This window comes from Procambarus clarkii, chromosome 31, assembly GCF_040958095.1.
Source record: "Procambarus clarkii isolate CNS0578487 chromosome 31, FALCON_Pclarkii_2.0, whole genome shotgun sequence".
Lineage (NCBI taxonomy): Eukaryota > Metazoa > Arthropoda > Malacostraca > Decapoda > Cambaridae > Procambarus > Procambarus clarkii.
In genome coordinates this window covers 23,090,893-23,117,975 of record NC_091180.1, presented here as the reverse complement: position 1 = coordinate 23,117,975, position 27,083 = coordinate 23,090,893, and the positions used below count along the sequence as shown (strand labels likewise).

Sequence of the window (27,083 nt, the reverse complement as noted above, 5' to 3'; positions counted from 1 at the left end):
GTGTCTTCTTATAGCAGCGTTTATTCCGTGTTGTTATATCCATTGTTCACCAATACCTGTGTTATTCTTTCAAACTCTCTACTCACGTTGCTCCATTCGGAGCAGTGGGTAAGCACTCGACGAAAATAAGTATTGAGAACACTGGCCAAAGAAAGAATCTACCGTTAAAGAATTTTGACAAAGGGATTTAGAGGTGGTTCTAGACAGAAAACTGTCACTTGAGGACCACATTAAGAACATTGTGTGAGGAGCCTATGCTACACTTTTTAACTTCAGAATTGCTTTTAAATACATGGATGGAGAAATACTAAAGAAATTGTTCACGACTTTTGTTAGACCAAAGTTGCAATATGCAGCTGTTGTATGTTGCCCATATCTTAAGAAGCACATCAACAAACTGGAAAAGATGCAAAGACATGCTACTAAGTAGCGCCCAAAACTGAAGGACAAGAGCTATGAGGAGAGGTTAGAGGCATTAAATATGCAAAAACTAGAAGATAGAAGAAAAAGAGGCGATATGATCACTACATACAAAATAGTAACAGGAATCAATAAAATTGACAGCAAAGAATTCCTGAGACCTGGAACTTCAAGAACAAGAGATTACAAGCTTCAGGAACAAGATTGAAACAAACGAAACAAAGCTGCCGGAGAAATATAAGAAAATATACTTTTGTAAACAGAGTGGTAGATAGTTGGAACAAGTTGGTGAGAAGGTGGTGGAGGCCTAAACCGTCAATAGTTTCAAAGCGTTATATGACAAAGAGTGCTGGGAAATTGGGACACCACGAGCGTAGCCTGTAACTACACTTAGGTAATTACCATGTTTCTCATGACACACTACACATTCCTTGTGACACTGACTGAGGTTCTTAGCTCTGTCCTGCATTGTCCCACTGGTTACACATGCAAACATAGTACTATGTGATCTCTCACCTGGGATATTGGAGTGAGTAACGGAGGGCCATCAAGACTGGAAGTAAGTTGCAAACGGATACCATCACTACCACTGCTCGGTGGGTCGTCTTCATCCTCTTCCTAAGGTTTATGACAAGCATTAATAAAGGCAGAAGAAATCTGTATATTGTACAGGTAATATATTTTAATATAATCAATCATCAAAGATTTTAGACTTGCTGGTGAAGTACTGTACTTAAACAGTTAAAAAATCAATAAATATATTTTTTATATTCAAAGAAGTAGCTAATTTGTTACTTTAAGTAAAAGGACTATTATAATGTTTAATCTTTTTTCTTTGTTTTAAGAACAAAGCAAAAGATTATAAATGAATCAATCACAATGAAGACACTGCAATACAATACATATATGTTTTACTTGCATGTTAATAAACAAACACAAAATTGACTAAAATAACAACAATGTAAACATTTCAAGCAAAACAAATTATAGCAAGGACTCAATATCAAAATATCTATATAATCTAACAGCGTCAATTAGCATGTGATATAAAACGACAGAGTAGCAGGGCCAGTTTTTGGCAAGAATATGTACAATGGAAAATGATGCAAAACAAACATGCAGAAAAGAAGTGTTTTGTCAATTTATTATACTGTATAAATAAATTACTACCTTACCTAGAGTGGAGAGAAGTAAACATTTTTGTTTGATAAAATATCTAGAACAAATATATAAATAAAACACATCCATAAACTACTGTATGCATCTTTATTCATGCAGTACTGAACTAACATTAAATAAAATTACAAATACTCCAGCTTATGAAAATTCATGAAGTCAACAACTGCAAATGACGTGCAATATTGGAAACAAGTTTACTTGTAACTCCAATAACTATAAATCTGCTGAACAAACTCATGCATATTATCTATAGCCCATGCTTATTACAATACAGTAATTTCTAAAATATTTTGATTACTACGCAGATTCATATTTCTACAGACCTTGATAATGACACTGACTTTGCATGAATTAGATAAATTTTGGGTTAAAAAAAAAAGGTAATTATATAACAATATTATTAGTCTGAAGGAATAACAAAGTGAAAAGTATATGAGTTAGGGCAAGTTGCATCATACAAGAGAAATGGCCTCAAAGAACTGTTAGTATTGTCTTTAACTGAAAATTTAATGCATAACTATGAAATGTTTGCAGATGCATTCATTTTTGGCCAGGGTTACTGAGCTAAATGTGATTACAAGCAATTCATAAGTAAAAAAAAGGCTCAAGGTCTGATGGAACAAGCTGCGAAGTATAGTAGCATACCTGATACAAATGTATTTACCTTCTAACCGCCACCTTGAGAAAATGAAATGCGTAATTCATTTAGACACCATATAATAACCTAGTGTAAAGAAGAAAAACAATATCTACTTAACAACAGTTATTTATTAAATAAAAAGCAACTCCTGAAGGAGCACTGTCCAAATAACCTTTGATAAAGATATACCAGATTCTAAAAGGTCCACCCTTTACCACCGCACTGCGCATTGGTTTCGGCAAAAACTTTATAGTGCAATTGTCAAGGACATATTTTTATTGTTTTTATAAATGTTCGGGCAAAGTTAATGTCAAAATGTTTCCAAACTCAACCATTTTCATTTCAAAACAGTGATGAAAACATTAAAAACACATTAAAATATAGCCTAATTAAAAAAAATAGCACAACTCTCAGAGCGGGTGCTCTACGCAGTACAGTGGTTAACCAGAAAAAAGAGAAATACAAACGCCCATAATTTTTTGTCCCAAAAATTGCATTCATTTGTTAACTAATGCTACTACAGTATGTATTGTGGAACAAATGGTAAATAGTGGGGAGGAGGTGCCACTTTTGCAAGTTTGATCCTTTTTTACTCTGTTCGACTCTTGATTCCAAGTCTTGCCTTGGCACTTTGAGAGAGTAGAAAATGGGATTATAATGGTGATGAATTTATAGGGAAGAAAATATTTCTGTGGATGTCTAATTTACTGATAAATGATTGTTATGAATCAACAAAATATACACTAAACATATTGACACACTGTATACTAATATAGTACAGTATACAGTATATATTGACCTCCAATATAGCCTAGTGACAGTCATTAATAATATTCTTATCACCATAATTAGGCTAAACCAAACACTTATCATAGTTATAAAAATTAAGGGTATCAAAAGATAATATGTAAGAAATGATTGAATAATTAATTTTCATTAAATCATTTTGTTAGGGAAGGCAGCCCGTGTAAATATGCGTTAAGCTTATATCGAGGATTCAACCCCCCCCCACATCAAATTACTGACCCTCTAGAGGATGCAACCCCACAACAGTTGACTAACTCTCAGATACCTTATTTACTGCTAGGTGAACAGAGGCATTAGGTGATAGTAAGCATGCCATTTCTGTCCCACACACATGATTCGAACCCAGGATTATTGATTGTGGGTCGAGAATAAAGCCAACTGTATTACAGAGACCTTGATCAAAATGTTACTTAAATTGTCGTGTTCAAAATACAGAACCCCAAAAAACATGAACTTCATGTTCATGAACATGAAGAACAAGAACATGAAATTAACACATGAGCTTCTGCCAAAGACAGGTAGACAGGTTTGTAAAAAACATCTGGTAAACATTTTTACAAACTGCAGAAGTTATTTCCATTACTAAATAAAAAATTGCACTAGGAACGAGCTCAGTTAATTAAAGCAATGAGTGCTTTCGTGAGTTTTTGTGTAATCTATATCTATAAAGGAGAATAAGTCTATGTTTGTGTGTCTAATGTTGGAGGCCACACATGCTTGGGATTAGTAGCTTCACCCAAGTTTTCAAGATGACACGTGGATGGTATGCGACTGTCACAGGCTGTTTAAGGTTTGCCACATTGACCTCCTTTCAGATGTAACATATCAGAAAATTAAAAGAAAATGGATGAAGAACAAAAAGGATGAGGGAGGTAGAGAGGAGTAAGAGAGTAGTGAGGAAGAGTGGTCAGGAGAGAGGGAAAGTTTAGAATGAGAGTGAGAGAATGAGATCAAGGAGGAGTAGAAAGTAATAGAGTAGTTGTAAGATAGAAAGTTGCTGCCACCATCCATTCAAGTTAATTATATATAAGACTAGGAATGGAACTTTCTGTACAACAATATCATCTGATGTTATCATATACCCGCTGTACGATTATAACTCATACTGTATAACCAAGAATCTTTTAAGTCAAAATCTTAAGCCAGTAAACTTCAGAGTGCTCTCCACTCTAGCTTTCAAAATCCATGATCTAGGGATCACAATTAAAGGCAATTTAAAAAGTAAGTTAATCAATTATATATTTCCTATTAGATCTTCAATCATATAGTAATCATAAGTCAACCATTTCACTTGATATTTAATATGCCCCCCTCCTTATGATTTTTTTTGGAGTGATATTGAGCACCTGATGTCCAGAGAGTTTTTAACCAGTTTTGAATATTTTTGTAATACAGTACAGTATTACATTTTCTAAAATAGAAAAAAAGGTAATCTGTGTTCTGAGAAAGGCAACCTATGGGAAAGTTAACCTGTGTTCAGGGTAAGGTAACCCGTGTTCAGGGTAAGCTAACCCGTGTTCAGGGTAAGGTAACCCATGTTCAGAGGAAGGTAATGAGTTCAGGGGAAGGTAACCTGTGTTCAGGGGAAGGTAATGAGTTCTGGGGAAGGCAATCTGTGTTCAGGAGAAGATAATCTGTGCTCAAGGTAAGGTAATCCATGTTGAGGGTAAGGTAACCTGTACTCACCTAGTTGTGCTTGCCTGGGTTGAGCTTTGGCTCTTAGTCCCACCTCTCAAGCATCAATCAACTGGTGTACAGGTTCCAGAGCCTATTGAGCTCTTATCTACATTTGAAACTGTGTATGGAGTCTGCCTCCACCACATCACTTCCTTCCAGCAAACATTGAAGGGAATGTGTTTATACCTTCTGGAAGACCATTTATGTATACAGAAACAGGAACGGTACGATTACAGAACCCTGCAGAACTCCAGTGGTGACATCTCGCCATTCTGAGGTCTCACTCCTCACAGTAACTCTGTTTTCTGTTGCTTAGGTGCTCCCTTATCCACTGGAGTGGGTAAGGGCGGCATCCACTGAAGTGGATGTGAAGTGAAATGGATGTGAAGGAAGTGAAGTGGCATCCACTGAAGTGGATGTTTTTCCAACTTATACACCAGGCTCTTTTGGGGTAGAATGAAGGACTTTCTGACAGTTCAAGAAAATGCAGTCTGCTCACCATTCTCTTTCTTGTTTAATTTTTGTTACCTGGTCATAGAATTATATTTAACCTGTGAAGCAAGATTTAACATCTCTAAACCCATGTAAGGGTTGTTACAATGTGAACCTGGGTTAGTCTTGTTATGTGCTACTAGATTTTGTTCTCGTGATCTTTTCCATCAATTTGCATAGTATACAAGTTAGGGACACCGGCCTGTAGTTCAGTACCTCTTGCCTTTCACTCATTTTATATATAGAAATTACATTGTCTTCCAACATTCTGGTAGGTCTCCTGTTTTCAGTGATTTATTATACACTATAGAGTGGCATGCAAAGTGCTTCTGTGCCCTCATTTAGTATCTATGGTGAAATTCTATCAGTTCCAACAGCCTTTGTCGTGTCCAGATCCAGCAGATGCCTCCTAATCTCATCTCTGGTAATTTCAAAATCTTCCAAAGCTGCCTGGTTTATTGCCACCTCTCTTAGTTCAGGGATCTCTCCTTGCTCTATTGCGAAGACCTCTTCGAATATCTTGTAGAGTTCTTCACACACTTCCTTGTCATTCGCTGTGTACCTGTCCTTTCCCTTTCTCAGTTTCAACACATGTTCTTTTACTGTTGTTTTCCTCCTGTGTTTAAGATAAGGTAATCATTGTTCAGAGTAAGGTAACCAGTGTTTAGGAGAAAGTTACTGTGTTTGGGAAAAGATAATCTGTGTTAGGGGGCAAGGTAACCTGACTTCAGGGGAAAGATAACCTGTGTTTAGGAAAAAGATAACTTGTGTTTGGAGGAAAGGTCACCTGTGTTTGAGGGAAGGTAACTTGTGTCTATAGAAAGGTAATCTGTGTTCGAGGGAAAGGTAACATTTGTTCAGGGAAGAAGGTAACCTGTGTCCATAGAAAGGTAATCTGTGTTCGAGGGGAAAAGGTCACCTGTGTTTGGGGGTGAAGGTAATCTGTGTTTGGGGAAAGGTAACCTGAGTTCAGGGGAAAGGTAACCTGTGTTTGGGGGAAGATAACCTGTGTTTGGGGGCAAGGTAACCGGTGTCCATGGAAAGGTAACCTGTGTTTGGAGGAAAGGTAACCTATGTTTGGGGGAAGGTAACTTGTGTCCAGAGAAAGGTAATCTGTGTTCAAGGAAAAGGTAACCTGTGTTTCGGAGGAACCTGTAATTGGGGGAAGAGGTAAACTTACGTTCGGGGAAAAGTAACCTGTGTTCGGGGAAAGAGGTAACCTATGTTCGGTGGAAGAGGTAACCTATGTTCGGGGAAAGGTAACCTATGTTCGGTGGAAGAGGTAACCTATGTTCGGTGGAAGAGGTAACCTATGTTCGGTGGAAGAGGTAACCTATGTTCGGTGGAAGAGGTAACCTATGTTCGGGGAAAGGTAACCTATGTTCGGTGGAAAAGGTAGCCTATGTTCGGGGAAAGGTAACCTGTGTTCAGGAGAAGGAAATTCATAGTGCTATAATTGCTAATCTTTATTAGAAAAGCTACAAAGCATATTACAAAAGTACCAAAAATACTATCCCTTTCAAAATACATGTAGAAACTGGAATATTTTTTTAAAGAGTACAAAATGAATCCAATGTTTTAGTCACAATTTAACAAATACTTGGAAGGCATAAAGATCACAGTTGTTTTTATAAGGGAAATTTTCAGTAACTCTTTGTTACTCCTACAGTAAGGGAGATACAGAAAATGTCATACGGAAAGTTTATTTCTCAATAATACTTTAATTTCTTGGGAATTTCCTATCTTTGAGATGTGTTACATTCAACAGCACAATCGTACCAGCATAATGCTCACCGGAATTTGTCAAATTAGACAGACAAAAATTACATTTATAAATATCGCTATATTCAATAGCCAACTAATTTATTCATTGTACATCTCTATCAGAGTGTAACACATAAGTATCATCATTAAGGACAAAAGCTATCACAAAACAAAATAATAATTTAAATTCTGGAAAATTGAAGAAAACCATCGTAGGTCCAAGACAGCAGCCCAAACATAACTAGGCAGTCAAAATACTAACTTGATTAATGATTTATAAACAAAAGTGTTAACAGAATAAGCACAGTTATTTAAGAATCAAAACTACCACCAGTACTAATATTGTCAAGGGAAAGTCATATCTTTCATAAAGTTTGCCATCTCAAAAGAGCTCTGCAGAACATCTATAAGCAAAATGTATTGTATTTAGGTACTTGGAAGACATTCATAGTCTCTTTTCTTATGATAACACATTATTATCCCTCTCTTGAAGGTAATGAAAGTACTATTTTGAATTTAGATCAGGACAACACAGCAAATCAATATAGAGGAATGGAAGAAACCCAGTATAAGAACAAGGAACCTCATAATTTCTTAACCCATTATCTATACTTGAGGACGTGATTTTTTTCAAACAAAACGCCATCAAGCCTAACAATACTGTAAGCACTGAAACTTTTAAAATTTAAAGTAGATCATTTTGAAAGAAAATTAAAACTGTCAAATTTATCAAGAGAGAGAATTTAACTTTACTTTGTCGATGTATATACTGCATATTGAACTTAACCTAGTAATTTACGGTTATCACGCTACACAGTTTAACAAGGGGCACATCGGCATCACATATGTACAGGTCCAAACATTATCTTAAACCAATATTCCCCTTCCCAAATCTGACCAAAGGAGAAACACCAACTCTAAAAGATGCAAGAGACTGCATAAATAAAAAATTAATTAAGATATATTCTATGATACAAAAAAAAAAAAAAATAGGAAAAAATGCATAAACTTGCTTTAGCAATTGAGCAGAGAAAAACTAAACTGAATGCATGGGCGAGTTCTACTATTAAGAAAATTACTGGACAATTATTATTAAAAAACAATATATATATATATATATATATATATATATATATATATATATATATATATATATATATATATATATATATATATATATATATATAATCTAGTATAGTACTGTACTCTACTCATGAGCTTAATATTCTCAAATACACTATATGATATTCAGAGCATTTAATACTTAAATTCATCAATTAAATAAATACAGTAACTTAATGGTAAAAATAAATAAGTCAAATTACATCTCACCAACAATAATTAATGGTGACTGGCCATAACAAACTGGATATACTGCACAGTGCTAACACTTGGCTGGCCAACTCTTATTTGGTACCGATAGCTGCCTACACAAACAAATCTATCAATGGAAGCTCATACCAAATTTTGTATGAACCACAGTAAAGGCTATAATCATTCTTAATGCAGATACAGTTTACTAAATGATATACGTATAGTACTGTACAGTGAACTCTCTCTCAAACAGAACTTAGTCTATGCCCAGATATAACAATTTTGTTATATCAAAATTACCATCTCTAAACCCATGTAAGAGTTGTTACAATGTAAACCCATCTCTAAACAATCCAGTAGTATGATTGTTATAATCAGTGGCAATTCGGTGGAAAAAATAATCAAAGTGATTTTGGTATCAAATGCAAAAAGGCAAGGGCCGTTGTTTGCACTAACAAACAGCTCTGGTATAAATGCCATTTCATACAAACGTATAAAATGGTAAAAATTACCAAACGTCAGATGCAACAGAACTTTGGTTGCTATGGATGGAGGACTGGCAAGAATCTGTCTGCGTTAGAGTCCACTGTATATACAGTATCATGATAAAGGCAATACTGTACTTTCATCACTCTTTTAGTACAGATAAGCAACATGATGTATTTACCATAATCATTGTTATCTAGTACCCTATTCAGTTACAGAATTTCTTATAACATTTCAACAACGTAACACTGATACTGACTCTCACTTCTTGCTTGTGTAATTGAGGACAGTGTAGCCCATGAAGAGGTTCTCAAAAGTGCATATATTTTGAGCATCCAAACACTTATAAATTATTACCTTAACCTATAGCAAATCTCTTAATGGTGCTAATTGAGGAACTGAAGTATACTTTGGGTTATTTAAATTCTATGATTTGTCGTTGAGCAATCTGTGATTTTCTTTGTCAATGTGATATCCGAGTACTGATGTTCCTCAATAAATGCACCAAGAATTCTGTGACTGCTAATGTATACAAATTTATTATACTGTGTATGTATGTATGTATGTATGTAATATATATATATATATATACACACACACACACACACACACACACACACGATCCTTTAACCGCTTGATCCTGTACGCCAGCAGTGCTCCTGGCAGTATGGGTTCGAGTCACTTCTGGGGTGTGAGTTTTCAGTTGCATATAGTCCTGGGGACCATTCAGGCTTGTTCGCATATTATATATATATATATAAATATAAAATATGCATAAAATAATATATATTATCTATATAAAATAATATATATATAAAAAATATATATAATATGGATATATTTAGAAAATTCCTGTTTCAATTCTTCCTCCTTGGTCTGACACTCACATTTTTCATCACGTTAATTTTCGTGATTTACACACACACACACACACAATATTATATATATATATCAGAACGCACTTCTCGGCCTACTATGCATGGCCCGATTTGCCTAATAGACCAAGTGATTTTCTTTATTTTCAAAACAAAATTTCCAATTGGTTTATTTGAATTATTATTATTATATTATATTAAGAACATAAATTATTGACTTAGTTATGTTAGTTTAGTTTAGGTTATGATAGGTTAGCTTAGGTTAGGTAGGGTTGGTTAGGTTCAGTTATATATCTATGTTAGTTTTAACACAAAATAAAAAAATATATATATATAAATTCAGGAAAACTGGGCTTATTAGGCAAATCAGACTTTGCATAGTAGGCCAAGTACTGTGTTTTGGCTACGTGGTACAATTATATATATATATATATATATATATATATATATATATATATATATATATATATATATATACATATATATATATATATGTATATATATATAGTATATACAACTTAAACTATATTTTCATGCAAAAATAAATTACTTCTTTGTATAATATATACTACCCATACCTTTCCCAAAGTGTACCTACATCTACAAATAAATAAGATTAAATATAAAAATAACAGAAGAATTTCCTAATATAATTTGTTAAATACATCTATACAGTAAAAAAATACTAAATAAATCCAATCTGCTTTATATATATTGTTTTTCATTAGAGTAGGAGATCCCCTTTCATTACCACTACAGTATTCAGTAGTATGAAAAATATAAGTATCTTATGGGAGCAAATTAATCAAGATTATATTTAATAAAAGGCTAAACAATACAGTACTGTATAGTACTGTAATAAGTTTCAATTACTGTATCTGACCGAGACATCCATTTCTAAAGATGTGCTTTGTCATCACACATTTATAACGATGCATATTTTCAATTTTGTATAAAGACTTCATTTAGCTAAATTAATGCAATGACCTCAGTGAAATCTATTCTTGCCACATTCAAGTACTGTATTTATATGGTTTTTAAAGTAAAGTCTCTCTACCAAAGTCCTAGCATAGCCCTATTTAATGCAGTACAGCATATAACAATATATCTAACAAGTAAAAACTGCAATTAGGCTAATGGAGATTACAGGCACTACAAAAATTTACAAGTGCTGTAATACACAATGGGAATTATGAGTATAGGATCACGTGGAATGTGCTTATCATGATATGTGCTAGTTCCATGTTACTAGTTAAGTATCTGCATGTCTATCATGCAACATATTTATTGCAATATAAATGCAATATGCTTATTACTTGAGTTTCAAATGTAAATATGATAAGAGCCCAATAACCTCAGGAACCTGTAATCAAGTAGATTGACAGTCAAGAGGTGGGACCAAAGAGCTGAAGCTCAACTCCCTGGAAGCACAACTAGGCGAGTACTTCCTTCTAATACACTTGTATTTTGAATGGAATTTCTGTATACAATGTAATACACCTATTAGTGTATTACACTGCTCAGGATATTAATTTAAATTACAGTACAGTACTTGCCAAAAACTCCTGGAATGTAACAAAAATCAATAAATGCAAGTATGGACAGATTTTGATATTTCTGATTTAAATATTAAATAGCACATTTTCAAACTAGGTTTATACTTTTATATAAAAAAAAAATGTCTATGGGGTAAGGGCTGTTGGTTCAACAGTCCAGGTGTGTATAAGGCCTACTGGGTGACTTGTTGTATTTTGGCAATTGTTTAAGTGGATGCGTCGAATGTGTTTCTCTAGATGGACATTTTGGGAGGCAGCATAGTTACAGTGAGGACAGCGGTATGGTCGCTCGCCAGTATGGGTAGTGAGATGTCGTCTCAGGTTGTAGGGCTGACCAAACTGCTTGCCACACACAGGGCACATGAAAGCCTGTTTGTCAGATGGTGCCACTTGGCCCAGATCTGGTGTGCTTCCACGAGAGGTGGTACAGGCAGTGTAGGGCGTAAATGCACCACTTGATGGACCTACAGGTGTGGCTGCACCCATGGAGGAGTTTCCATTGACACGTGAAGCGAGGCTGGTGGGAGTGCTTGCCGCAACAGGCTGACGCAGTTCCACTACTGGAATGAGGGCGCCTGGACGCACATGCTCCCATCCCTACAAAAAATAAGTCCTTTGTCAGTCAGGGGAAAAGTCAAGGATTTGGGAAGATAGTATTGGGGATGTAAATGTCATAGTCAAGGTCATAATGGCATATCAAGTCACAAAAATGATATGAATGTCATAAATAGGTACAACACTGAATGGTCATAAACAAGTACAGTATTTGATGGTCACAAACAGGTTCAGTACTGGATAGTCAGGAACAAGTACAGTACAGTTCTAAATGGTTAACAGGAATGCTGCTTTATGGCTGTGGACAGCAACACACAAAAGTCAGGAACAGGTATTGAATTGGATGATCAGGAACAGGTATAGCATTTGATAGTCAGGAATAAATTTGGTACTGGTTAATCAGGCACAGTACTGGTTGGTCAGGAACAGGTACAGTACTGATTGGTCAGGAACAGGTACAGTACTGATTGGTCAGGAACAGGTACAGTACTGGTTGGTTAGGAACAGGTACAGTATTGATTGGTCAGGAACAGGTACAGTACTGGTTGGTCAATAACAGGTACATTACTAGATGGCCAGGAACAGATACAGTACTGGTTTGTCAGGAACAGGTACAGTACTGGTTAGTCAGGAACAGGTACAGTACTGGTTAGTCAGGAACAGGTACAGTACTGGGTGGTCAGGAACAGTACTGGATGGTCAGGAACAGTACTGGATGGTCAGGAACAGGTACAGTACTTGATGGTCAGGAACAGGTACAGTACTTGATGGTCAGGAACAGGTACAGTACTGGATGGTCAGGAACAGGTACAGTAATGGTTGGTCAGGAACAGGTACAGTAATGGTTGGTCAGGAACAGGTACAGTAATGGTTGGTCAGGAACAGGTACAGTACAGGATGGTCAGGAACAGATACAGTAATAAATGGTCAGGAACATGTACAATACTGGATGATCAGGAACAGATACAGTACTGAATGGTCAAGAACAGGCACAGTACTGGATGGTCAGGAACAGGTACTGTAATGGATGGTCAGGAACAGGTACAGTACTGGATGGTCAAGAACAGGCACAGTACTGGATGGTCAGGAACAGGTACTGTAATGGATGGTCAGGAACAGGTACAGTACTGGATGGTCAGGAACAGGTACTGGTTTCATATACCAGCACATGCAGAATATACCAGTACGGTACAAAATATAGAACAGGTAACATGTACTGGAAACGGGAACAGGTTTCGGACACTAAGCTCTAAAATCATCTCTAGATAACTTCAAAGTAACCTCAAGGTACTGGATGGTCAGGAATAGGTACAGCACTAGATAAGTGGCACAGAAAGAACAAGTTGTCAAAGGTGTCCTTGATATTGTCTCACACCTTTATTTGTAGCACTTGTTGTATTATGTATCTATAAAAGTGGTACACAATACAACAACAGATGCATGCAGCCAAGATACACTGTACAAACTGAATACAGTACTAATAATCTCTAGGCGAACTCTTAATCTTAACTAGGAAGGGTTTTATCTTATACTAGGGGTGCTTGCCTGTCTGCCTTAATTTTCAGATTAACTGGTAATTTATATGAGCTATACACCATGCTGGTTATACAGTATGAGAGTACACTGTATTACTAACTCCATCACAATTATAATATATATATATATATATATATATATATATATATATATATATATATATATATATATATATATATATATATATATATATAATTGGTAGCAGTCTTTCTTGTAAACATATGTTGTTGAATATGACCGAAAAGGTAAGATTAATAATTTTAACACGAATTTTCTCTATATTTCTTATGTTTTTCTTCACTGTTGAGGGTAATTAAAATATCAACTCTCCAAAATTCACTTTTATTTTTGGTCTGACGCCTAGAAGCGTTTCGTAAGGGCTTCTTACATTCTCAAAGACTTGTTTTCACTTAACACTACACTTATGATACACTGTGTATGATATATTTGCTGTCGATTGCTGGTGTTGACAGCAATCAACAGCCAATTAACGCATAAGTACATTCTACCCACTTCAAGACCTCATATGGGCCAATAGGCCCTCTGCAGTACTTTCATTTTTATGTACCCACCTGACCCAATACCCACCTCACCCAACACGAATATAAAAGGCAAGATCTAAGTTAAATATATCATACACAGTGTATCAAGTGTATCATAAGTACAGTGTTAAGTGAAAACAAGTCTTTGAGAATGTAAGAAGACCTTACGAAATGCTTCTAGGTGTCAGACTAAAAATAAAAATTAATTTTGGAGGGTTGATATTTCAATAACCCTCAACAATAAAAGAAAGCTTATGCAATTAATAAATTATTACTTTTAATTGTTTTCAGTATCCTAGCCATTCTTCTGTGTCTATGTTATATGTTAAACAGTAATTCAAGGCATTTATGCAATATAGCATAAATGGCCTTATGAATAGCTGTGTAATACATGTACTTGCGCAACAACACACACCCAAACACACATACACACATGCACAAACACACAAGGTGACAAAAACAAGTTCAGTTCTTGCACAGGTAATGTTCATTGTCTACCTAAATGATCTACCAGAGGGAATACAGAATTATATAAACATGTTTGCTGATGATGCTAAGATAATAGGGAAGATAAGAAACTTAAAATGATTGTCATGCCCCTTCTGAAGACCTGGATAAAATATGTGTATGGAGCACCACTTGGCAAATGGATTTTAATGTGAATAAATGCCATGTTATGGAATGTGGAATAGGAGAACATAGACCCCACACAACCTATAAATTATGTGAGAAATCTTAAAGGAATTCTGATAAAGAAAGAGATCTAGGGGTGGTTCTAGATAGAAAACTATCACCTGAGGACCCCATAAATAACATCATGCGAGGAGCCTGTGCAACACTTCCTAACTTCACAACTGCTTTTAAATAGTACATGGATGGTGAAATACTAAAGAAATCGTTCACAACTTTTGTTAGGCCAAATCTGGAATATGCAGCGGTTGTATAGTGCCCATATCTTAAGAAGTACATCAACAAACTGAAAAAGGTGCAAAGACATGCAACTAAATGGCTCCCAGAAATGAAAGACAAGTCCAAAGGAGAAGTTAGAGGCAATAAATGTGCCAAAACTAGAAGATAGAAGAAAAAGAGGCGATATGATCACTTCGTACAAAATAGTAACAGGAATCGATAAAATTGACAGGGAAGAATTCCCGAGACCTGGAACTTGAAGAACAGGAGTTCATAGATTTAAGATAACTAAACAAAGCTGCCACAGAAATGTAAGAAAATTCACTTTTGCAAACAGAGCAGTAGATGGTTGGAGCAAGTCAAGTGAGAAGGTGGTGGAGGCCAAAACTGTCAGTAGTTTCGAAGCGTTATATGACAAAGAGTACTGGGAAGACGGAACACCATGAGCTTAGCTCTCATCCTGTAACTACAGTTAGGTACCGGTAATCACACATTCGAAGTCACTAGTGCATATTTCAATTGTCCTGAAGCAACCTGTCTAAACTATATTGTAGTCAGTTAAACAGTACTTCATAAACTAAGCTTTGAACTAATTGCAAACTCATTATTGTATTTTTAAAAAACAATATAAACTTTACTGCTGCAATTGCCAAATGAAACCATCAAAACAAGACAAAATATATGACAATGGGTAAAAGAAACACTAAATTCAGCCAAGAAGGCATGGTGAAATTCAAATACAATTGCAATAAGTTTCTTGGTATGCATTAACAATTATTGCAGTACTGTATTTAAAAAGCACTACGGTAATTACAGACTGCACCTAAGTAATGAAATACAAATTAAAAGAACAGTTTGGGTAAAAAATGTAAGGTGAAAAATTTGAGAGTAAAAACCTTAGATAAATGCCCCAAAAAATCAACACTGTCTTGGTATGAATAAAGTGACATGAATATAGTGGTACTGTATCGACTGAATGTGAATTAATAGCTGGTTGAGGTTTATAAGAGCAGTGCACAGTCAAAGTGAAAAGCGAGAAACAGAATCCACTTCAGAATTGAAATCTTGATGAGAGACAGTGCCCATTTAAGAATTGTAAAAAAATGCTCAGTAGAGCATCCTGAGTAATAACAGAGAATAAACAAAGAAGAAAAGGCTAAGGCTGAAGAAAGAAATGAGAACATACCAAATGCTGGAAAAATATTCCAGTGAATAGACAAGTCTCAGTAAGCAAAGATGGATTAATGATGTGAGGACGAATGGACTAATTTTGGTCAAGTTCTACTAACCAGTTCCACCCTGTACATCCTAGTAAAGAAGTTTTGTGCACTCTTATATCTACAAAAGGAAATGTTTGTCTGTCTGTTCAAAGCTTCAGATCAAACACTTGGGGATAACTTCACCTAACTTTGCAGGGTGATTGGTACTTTTTTGAGGATGGTCATAGGCAGATGGGGGGGTCAACCACAATGCTTTTCCCTTTGCATGAAACGGCAAAGATACTGTTTTCCAATCTTGGTAAATACCAGACTACATCTTTACTGATTCATCAAACATGTTGTTTTCAGCATGATTAATTGTTAGTTTGTCTTATGTAGTTATTTATTTATGAAGACAATGTATATTTGAAGATGATTACAGTGATGAAGAGTAGAGAAGGTGGTGGATTGTAGGGAAGGTGGTGAAGGGGTAGAGAAGGCGGTTAAGGGTAGGGAAGGTGGTGAAGAGGTAGGGAAGGCGGTGAAGGGTAGGGAAGGCGGTGAAGGGTAGAGAAGACGGTGAAGGGTAGGGAAGGCGGTGAAGAGGTAGGGAAGGTGGTGAAGAGGTAGGGAAGGCGGTGAAGAGGTAGGGAAGGCGGTGAAGGGTAGGGAAGGCGGTGAAGTGTAGGGAAGGCAGTGAAGGGCAGGGAAGGTGGCAAAGAGGTAGGGAAGGCGGTGAAGAGGTAGGGAAGGCGGTGAAGGGTAGGGAAGGTGGTGAAGGGGTAGAGAAGGCGGTTAAGGGTAGGGAAGGTGGTGAAGAGGTAGGGAAGGCGGTGAAGGGTAGGGAAGGCGGTGAAGGGTAGGGAAGGCGGTGAAGGGTAGGGAAGGCGGTGAAGGGGTAGGGAAGGCGGTGAAGAGGTAGGGAAGGCGGTGAAGGGTAGGGAAGGCGGTGAAGGGTAGGGAAGGCGGTGAAGGGTAGGGAAGGCAGTGAAGGGCAGAGAAAGTGATGAGAGTGATGGTGACAAAGGAGAGGGAAGATCGTGAAGGGTATGCAAGGCGGTGAAGGTTAAGGATGGTCTTGAAAGAAAGAGAGGGTAGTGAAAGGAAGGGAAGGTTGTGAAGGTTAGAGAAGGTGATCGAGGAAAGGTGGTGATAGAGAAAGTAATGATGATGATGATGTTGATGGATGTAGATGGGGCATTTGGGTAGTGACAATTTATAGTGGTGAAGACAGTATGCAGTGAAGATGTTTACAGTGACAAAGATAGTGTAAAGTGAAGATGTCTTCCTCCTCCCCCCACCCAAACAATGCTGGGGTAACCCCCCCCTCCCTCATCTAGTACCCATATAACTTGAAACAAATTATTAATTTTTAATTATACTTTAATTATGGAAATATAAATTATGATTACACAATTTTGCGAATATTAAACTCACTTCCTCATGAAGAACAAAACCCACAATACTGTAGCTGAAACAGACAAACATTTATGGGTTTTATATCTTTCAGGTGAAATAAATTACACTATGAAAATGTTCTTTATTTAACAAACAACATGCATACTTACATTGAAACGTGTAATACAAATCTTTATCACATTGTAGTAAAAATAAGATTTCCATTTACTCAATAGTTACCACAATTGCTTGTAATAACACTGTATTTTACAACTAATATCAAGTAGCACTTTATTTTAAGCCATATACATGCAGAGAATAAACCCTATTTTGTCTTTTGAATTTTTTTACAAATTACCACTTTTCATATAAACTACTACAATGCCAAATTAGAACTAACAAGTAACAGTATTAATATACTGTACCATTAAAAAATGAAAGGAAAAGTGAATTGACTAGTATATAGAGTACTTTTGACACACGCAATTTGGTGAAGAAATTTTTAAGCAGCATCCAGAGGTTCAGGGCTTTGCACGGGTTAAAACATAATCGTGCAGTTAAAATATATATTTCAGATGTGTCACTTTACAAAGTACTGTATATATTATATTTTGTAGTGCAAAGCATAAGAATACTGAAAAAATATTCTTGATTATATATGTTGAGTAATCAACACAGTTGGTTCACACGGACCTATCTGATACAACTTTATTTGGTGCACTATGTAGGTAACAACGTCGGTAAAAACAAACAACTTCCAATAAAACATCAAGATAGGTAACATCATGATACAGTAAAGCTCCTTAAAGAAACAAAGGGCAGCATATTAGCAAGCTGCACAAATTTGGTTTAGATGAATGGAAATAAACTGGCGTGGGAGGGTTGCTGGTGTGGGAAGGCTACTGGTGTGGGAGGGTTGCTGGTGTGGGAAGGTTACTGGTGTGGGAGGGCTGGTGGTGTGGGAAGGCTACTGGTGTGGGAGGGCTGGTGGTGTGGGAAGGCTACTGGTGTGAGTGGGTTATTGAAGTGGGAGGGCTGCTGGTGCAAGAGAGTTGATGGTGTGAAAGGGTTGCTGGTGTGGGTTGTGTGCTAGTATGGGAAGGTGCTGGTGTACTCACCTAGTTGTGCTGGCAGGGAGTTGAGCTCCGGCTCTTTGGGCCCGCCTCTGTCTCTTAATCAACTGATTTCCCCCCCCCCCCACACACACACACACACCCAGGAAGCAGCCCATAGCAGCTGTCTAGTTCCCAGGTACTTATTTACTGCTAGGTGAACAGGTGCATCACGGTGAAAGAAACTCTGTCCATTTGTTTCCGCCTCCGTCGGGAATCGAACACGGACCCTTAGGACTATGCATCTCGAGCACTGTCCACTCAGCCATCAGGCCCCTTTGGTATGGGAAGGTGCTGGTGTGGGTGGGCTGCATGGATAAATGAACAAAGGAGTGCTGTGGAAATATAATGAATCGGCAAGTGTCCATTTTGACTATCAATAACCTTTCACTCTGTTGCGCCCACTTTTTCACACTTTGTAAGTATAAAAAGTGAATAGCAATAATGATTACTTTAGAAAATCTTTTAAGAATTTATGTAAAATGGTCTTTTAAGAGTAATGTAAAATCTTAATTCAACCAATGCTCATTAACATTTTCAAAAGTACATTTCATTAACTATTTTCATGTCAAAATTACTTACATAAATACTTCTGTAATAATTGCTTTCATACTGTATACTGTTTACATTTTGGGGGCTGTCAATGGGGAGAGAGAATGAATAAATAACAAACTGTATTATCCTGCAGCCAACAATGTCTTCAGGGATGATGACTGACAGTATGGGGAACATGATCAGTGAGATGAACATGATCAGTGAGGGGAACATGATCAGTGAGGGGAACATAGACCAGTGTTTGAGTGTAGATGTAAATTACCTGGAGGATCCTGAGTAAGTGTGTGAAAGTAATGTACCAACAAGTACATGGACGGGTAATCAACCTGGTGTTTTCAAGATGAACACAAAAGACCCAAAGTATGGTCATCCTTGATCAGAAACCAAATGATAAATTTGTTAAGTCAACAAGAGAAATTTAAAATATCTTTGTATGACCAAGAACTACTCTCACATTCAAGACATAAATACAGTACTGTAAAGATACAGCCATGTACAAACACCAAACAAAGCAGTGCACGGCATTTATTTCAAAAGTCTATTGTATGTTTGCATTTTTAACTTGCAAGAAAAACCTGGGGGGGCAGAAAATGTGCAATTTATTCAACAAAGTCTTACATACTCCTTAACATCAACAGAACAGTACTACTTTTGAAGACATACTGATGACCCTTAGACAAAATTTTTAATCCTCTGAAAAACTAATCCACAGTAGTAGTACTGCAATACAAACATTAGCGTGTTGTTCTATTTTCAAAATATAATTCTCAAGAACACATCTCTTTTAGTTCCCCATTGAATCATATCTTTTAGCCAAAAGAATGTCTACATCTACAGTATAATTATTTCCTTGTACACTACAAAATAGTAATTACGTGAGATGATCAAAGCACAGAATCATTATAAAAAACTATTCAGTCATCCCACTGGTTCAAGGAAAGATACCTGATGTTTGTGTCCATGTTTCTGGTGAGGCAGCACACACGATATTTTAACAGCCAACAGCTAAGCTTTGCAGAAGTTAGTTACAAGTGAGGTTTCTTGAATAAGTGTAATCTAAAAAATCCAGAATGCATTGTTCCGAACCCAATCTTGATTTGTGAAAAGTTTGGATTTCTGCATATCTGGCATTTTGTGGTTACAGTATAGCATTTATGACAAAATGTTTGGGAATTTTTATATAGCAAATGGCAGAACACATTTCTTGAGCATATATAAAATCTCATTATTAAAAAAAAAAATTATATTTTTGTTTACTGAGGATTATTGGAATCAACATGAAGTTAAGAAAGGATATCTATAATTGATTTAATATTCACCTATATTATAAAATAGTGAAAGATTATTTGTTACTAAAGTTAAGTCAGGTCAGTAGCAGGTACCCAGCTAACACTGGATCATAATAGGCTATACAAAAATACAGTAAAACATATTTAATGATATCCTATTTAAAGCTTGGAAATGGCAGCAATAATGTTGAGCAAGAAGGGAAGGAAGCTATCAGGAGAAAGCACCAAGCCATTACGACTTTATAGCACTTGGAAGGGATCAGGATAAGGATTTGGGATAGGATGAGGGGGAAGAAATAGTGCCCAATCACTTGGACGGTCGGGAATTAAACGCCGACCTGCATGAAGTGAGACCATTGCTTTATCATCTAGCCCAAGTGGTTGAGCAAGACGGCAGGAGATGGTTTAGAACAGGATACGGTAGGGACGAAGGTCGGTTGGGATATTGGAGGGTAGAGCTGGGGAGAGTAGGCACATATCTGAGTTGGGTTTGGAGTGAGGCTGACTGAGGCAAGAGTAGATGTGGCACATCTAAAACTTTATTAATACAGTATCTGCTTGTAGTTTTTCAATGTCTTCAACAGAGGCAATTTTCATGCTGATTTTATGTCATCTGCAAAGGATGATATGAAGCTGGGACTTGTATTTGAGTCTATATCTGATATGAGAATAAGAAAAAGCAGTGATGCATGGACTGTACCCTGAGGTACAGAACCAAAAGCAAAAGCATCGTGGTGGAGGCCAGGAAAAGCAGTGGTGCAAGGCTTGTACTCTGAGATACAGAGCCAAAAACAAAAGCATGGTGGTGGAGGCCAAAACCATCAGTAATTTTTAAGCTTTATATGATAAAGAGTACTGGGAAGACGGGACACAATGAGCATAGCTCTTATCCTGTAACTGCACTTAGGTAATTACATGCACAAAGACACATTAAGTGACACTGCTTTAATGTACAGTATATTACTGCACTGAATAACAGACTGCCCATACACTTACCAAAATACTTACACTTACCCAGCTAATCAAACACGATTTTGTAACCCTACTGGCTAGTGTACAGGCAGCTTCTGAAACTGGAAAAACAAGAGCTACGGGAAGAGGCTAAAAGTGTTACATATGCCAAAGCTAAAAGATAAAGGAAAGAAAGTTGATATGATCACTATGTACAAAATAGAACAGGAATCTACACAACTGACAAGGAAAAATTCTAGAAAACTACAATTTTAAGAACAAGAGGTCATTGATTCAAACTAAGGAAACAAAACTGCCCCCCAAAATTAGAAAATTCACTTTTGCAAACAGAAAGGTAGATGTTTGAAGCAAGTTGTTTCAGCAACATATGACAAATAGTACTGGAAAGATGGGAAACCAACGAGTGTAGCTCACATCCTTTAACTTTACCAAGGTAATTGCCCCATACTGTATGCATACCCACCTATTTACACATCTAGTCATCCAGCCACAAATGTACCTTCTTGTTCATACACACACACCTCTCTACCCACAGACTCATTCGACTGATGAATTTTAATATACTGTACTGTAACTGTATATGAAAAGGACCATCATCTTAAGCATAACCCAACACTGGACCACCTGTTTTTGACCAAGGGAAATAGTGTTACCTTGAGGTGCTTCCGGGGCTTAGTGTCCCTGCGGCCTAGTCGTCGACCAGGCCTCCTGGTTGCTGGACTGATCAACCAGGCAGTGATTAACCAGTGTGATTAGAACTGTGTGTGATCTGACACTGAATTAGGTCTATCTTGTTTACTTGTAATTTTCTTGTTGAAACCCCTAACATTCAGTTAGGTTAGCCTGATGTAAGTAATGTTTCCTTGATGGTGGCTCATTCAGTAATGAGTCAATTTATGGTATGTGGCAGAAATGGGCCTAAATCTAAATTTTAGACACTAAAATGGTGAGGTCAATTTATATGTATTCCACTATCATGACACAATTTATGGTACTTAGTTAACTTTTTGGCATATTCCATGTATATTCCATTAAGATAGAATAATAATCAAAGATGGATGTCCATTTAGTATTTAAGACTCAAATGTACACACACAGTGTTCTACTTTAATATCTCCTCATCAGTTTTAGCAAAAATCTGAGAATAACCTGACATTGTATCTCAACTTTCAGAAATGTCAACCCTGGCCCTCCCTGTTAATTTTCTGCAACAGACCAAATGTTATAATTTTATCTTCTTTTATTGTGTGGATTTAGTCTTCAACTGTGAGAAATATTGTATATACTGCAAGAAACCATGATGCAAAGAAATATAATCTAAATACTGTACGATTCTGAAACAAATATTTACTACATGAAGGGCAAGTATTAAAAAAAAAAATGACTTTCTGGAAATTATATTATAGAATAGCACTAATCCAAATTTCACTGTGAACATTAAGAAATCTCCATCTAAATCCAAATTTTGGATGGGTGATTTGACTGCAAAATTGGTCCATAATTTAGATGTACAGTTCAGTATTTATTATGACTAGCTCTGGATTTTGGAGTTACACTATTAATTTACACTAACACATATATAATAATATATATTTCTGCAGTAAAGCAGTCCAGGAATAAATAATGGACAAGTGCTCAGTGCTTTACATTAAAATATTTCAGAGCCGAGCCATTTATAATAAAGGTGGAGTTTTGCTACGTTAGGCATTCTGGTTCTCAGTTACAGGTTCGCTGGGTTGGGCTTCAAGTATGAATGTACTGGTACATGAATTCTGCTCAAAGACAGGGTGAGTAGGAGTGTGATTAACAAGATCTCGGTGGCGACTAGCAATATGCTTCCTGAGGTGCGACCGCTCGTTAGCACAATAAGAACAGTGCGGGCATGGGAAGAGGCGACGATTTTGGGGCATCCATCGGCGAAGAGTGGTACGAGGAACACTGAAGGCCTTTGCTGCCTGTCTCCCTGTCATGAGACCTTCAGCAACTGCATGCACTGCTAACATCAGCTTCTGCTTTTCCACATTTGGAGCACCATAAAGAGTATTTGTCCTACCAACAGAGTGAATCCTAGTCCCATCACTTGTGCTGCTCGGCCAGGGTAGATGAGCGTCCAAGCTGCCCTCACCACCACCCACGCCCTGCAACAACCACAACACACCTCAACCATGCCACTCTTTGGAAATTTCCCTTCTGCCCCAAATATCTTATCTTATCCATGTCAGTGGAGAAAAACTAGCAGTCTCTATCCCTGTATAAGTGTACTGTATAAGGATCTTTGTCCTACAGTATATATATATATATTCTTTATACTGAACTTTGTTAAATGTAATACAATTTCATCTAGCCAGTTTAAACATAATGCCAAACAACTGACTTAAACAACTTAAGAATTGTGACACTTATAATTTTGATTAAATCAACCATCTCTAAAATTAAACAGTCTTCATTTAAAATACAGTAAAAAACTGTAATAAAAGCTAATTCTACTTTCAAAGCAAAATAAAAATCTCACTGCAAATCAAACTTACACTCCTATAAAAATCTTTAAAATAATTAGCTGTGTGAAACATTTAAGACCTACCACACATGCAAATCTCTCTCAATTTTTTTAAAAATTCACCAACATTAGATTATTCAATATCAAGACACAGTGGTGCCTCGATTAACGAGTTTAATCCGTTCCGGCACCGAGCTCGTCATGTGGAAAAGTCGTCTTGTGAAACAACAACAAAACTGTCATCGGAGGTGTCCGAGAACCAGCGGGAACACTCGTTAATCGAGGGAAAGCTCGTCAGTCGAGACATATTTCTGTGCATGGCTTGCTCGTTACTCGAAATGCTCATAACTGGAGCCGCTTGTCACTCGAGGTTCCACTGTACTGTATATTACAAACTTAAAGGCTTTTACTGCTTTCATAAAAATTGCAGAATAAAGATTATTTATTCCCTTTCCCCCTGTTAATTCCTTTCACATTGCTACAGACTCAATTTAACAGCATAGTATGGTATAATTCACCCATTTTAAAAATATATATTAATTTTTACTTTAATATTTCCATGTAACAATTCAAGATCCTATCATCACTGATTTCTATGAAGATTTGTGTATCATTATAAAATCACAAATTACACAATGGAACAATTTTTGTCCCTAGGTAATGTTATTTTCTAGTTCCCTATGCCTCCAAACTATAGAAAATGGCTATTATTCCCCTCAAACTTTGCTTGTTTAGGGAAGATGTCTTGAAGGCTACTTGAAGGCTGCCAACAGTGGGGGCATGTGACAAACTGACACAGCTCTAGGTAAGGGGTTGGCAGCCATCAAAGAACCTTCAAGACATCTTACCTATGTTAAAGCAAAGGTCAAAACAAAGTTTGAGGGGAATAAAAGCCATTTTCTATACTTTGGGGCATAAGCAATTAGAAATATCACCTACTAAAATAATAAAAATGTTACATGGTGTTATTACCAATATAAATTATAATTTTTGGACAGGAGCCAACAATAATTATTAGAGTCAATATGCCTGTGAGGATTTTAAATGATGACTTCTGACAGTCCCACCACACACAAAGAAGTATTTAGTCTAAAGTAAAAAATTAGGCTAATCACAATTCAGAATTATGAATGGATGGAAAGATTGAATTTTGGTTCAAGGCTGGATGCTGGAACATTTTAATTTGGAACTTTAAAGCTTATGAATAATCCAAATGCGCTGAGGATTGAACTGTGGAATTTTAGGCTTTAGGCCACAAATTAACAAACTAAGGTGAATCAGCATATAGAACTCTTGACCATAAATTATCCAAACAGTTGCCAGCCATATACCCAATTTTACTAATTTTTTGGCATATAGGGGTCAATTTTCTCGTAAAATTTGACTCAGTGTAGAAGGTTTGCCTCGGGTTTCGAATTTGTTGATACTGTACATGAATAGGTCGACGAGAGAGTGGGTTCTGCTGGGCACGGGGCGAGGCACCCTAAATTTACCAGTGTATCCCGTCTAGTGACGACTGCACTTTAATTCTTTGTGAAGAATGTCATTGTTTTTGTGCTTTTTTTTTTTTTGAACTTAAAAGTTCTTATTATATATATCACACCACGGGTTCCAAGAAAGTCAGTGGTTCAACCTAAGAAAATAGTTGTGAGGAAGACGATAGAGAAAAAACAAGAGATCATTCATAGTAAGAGAATGTGATGTCTCACTACATACGAGTGTTAAAACGTAGGGAATAACAAGTTTTCTCTTTCCCTTTCTAAACACTAACACCTCTCCTCCTTCCCCTTCCTCACTGTCTTCCATACGCCAACAAGAGTCCTCAATAAAGGTAAGGTACCTAAGAGTATTATTCTGTATAAAATGTATTTTTTAGTTATTATATTTGGGAGTGTGAACGGATTAATTTAATTTTCAGTGACACCTCGGCTTACAAATGCCCCTCTTTATGAATTTTTTGGGTTACAAGCCCAATTTCTTCGTAAAATTTGAATCTGGTTACGGGCTTTGCCTCGAGTTACGTAATTTGTTGATACGCACATGGGCGATCAAGCGCATGGTTCCTGGTGGCACAGTTTCTCATGCTTCAGTTTACCAGTGCGTCCCATCTAGTGTCAATTGAGCTTGAATGTTTTTTAAAGAATTTCATTATTTTTCTGCTTTTTGGGGTTTTGAACATAAAAAGTAATTATTACATATCACACCATGGGTCCCAAGAAAGTCAGTGATAAGGTTCAACCTAAGAAAACACATGGGAGGATGACCATAAAGAAAAAACAGATAATTTGTAAACATGAAAATGGTACACTGGTTGTTGAACTAGCTAGACAGACCAACAAATCTTTAGGCAGTAGGGGATGTCCCTTCCTCATTAATTAAGAAAAAGTGTGCAGTGAAGAAATGCAAAGTTTTGCTGAAAAGACTCACCCAGATAAAGCTTTAGCAGGCTGTTGCATTGACCTTATTAATGACAATTTGATGTCTCACTACAGACAAGTGTTAAAATGTGGGAAAAACAAATGTCTATATACAGATTTTTAATAAGACAAGCATGCAGTGAGCCATAACCAGTTCCTAGTGGTATGCCTGCAAAATATAGGAGAGAATTACCCCAAAGAAGTCATCAGTGCCTGATGTTATAATGGAAGGGAGCTTCCCTTCCGAACACTAACACCTCTCCTCTTTTCCCCCCTCCTCACCGTTTTCCATACACCAACAAGAGTCATCAATACAGGTAAGCTATAACTTGTACATACTATAGTACAAAATATTTGTGTGTATTGTGTATAAAATGTATTTTTAAATTAATATTTTTGGCAGTGTGGAACAGATTAATTCAATTTTCATTCTTATGGGAAAATTCGTTTTGGGTTGCGAATTTTCGGGTTACAAACAGTCTCTGGGAACGGATTAAATTTGTGAATGGAGGGGGACACTGTACATTATTTCATATGGAAATTTTTTTCGGTTTTTGTACCATCTATGGGAACAGATTAAATTAGAAAACTGAGGTAACACTGTATACAAAATACTATATATACCGACTTGATGTTCCTGAAAAAAACAAATAAAGTACACACACTACCTCAGATTACAGTATTAGCTGCTATAATAATGAGTGAATCTGTCCAGATTAATGTACCTGAAGGCTTAGTTTAGCTTATGTCAGTTTACTGGTTAATCACTGCCATTTTTAAACAAGGAGGACACAATTAAGGAATAATAAATAAAAAACAAACTCAGACAATAAACAAATACTTTAATAATGAACAGTACAAACAAAATAAATGTGCTTGGTATGACTTTTAC

The 27,083-nt window shown here is 36.5% G+C and overlaps 1 protein-coding gene across 3 annotated transcripts in view; it reads right to left on the bottom strand.

The window, feature by feature from the left end:
• LOC123758734 (broad-complex core protein isoforms 1/2/3/4/5) overlaps nt 1-27,083 on the bottom strand; it is a 133,679-nt gene that overhangs the window by 8,989 nt on the left and 97,607 nt on the right. For all 3 annotated transcript variants that reach the window (XM_045743356.2, XM_069334544.1, XM_045743355.2), the window contains exon 5: nt 937-1,038. In XM_045743356.2, coding sequence (XP_045599312.1) covers nt 937-1,038 — 102 coding nt within the window. The remainder of the gene's footprint in view (nt 1-936; nt 1,039-27,083) is intronic.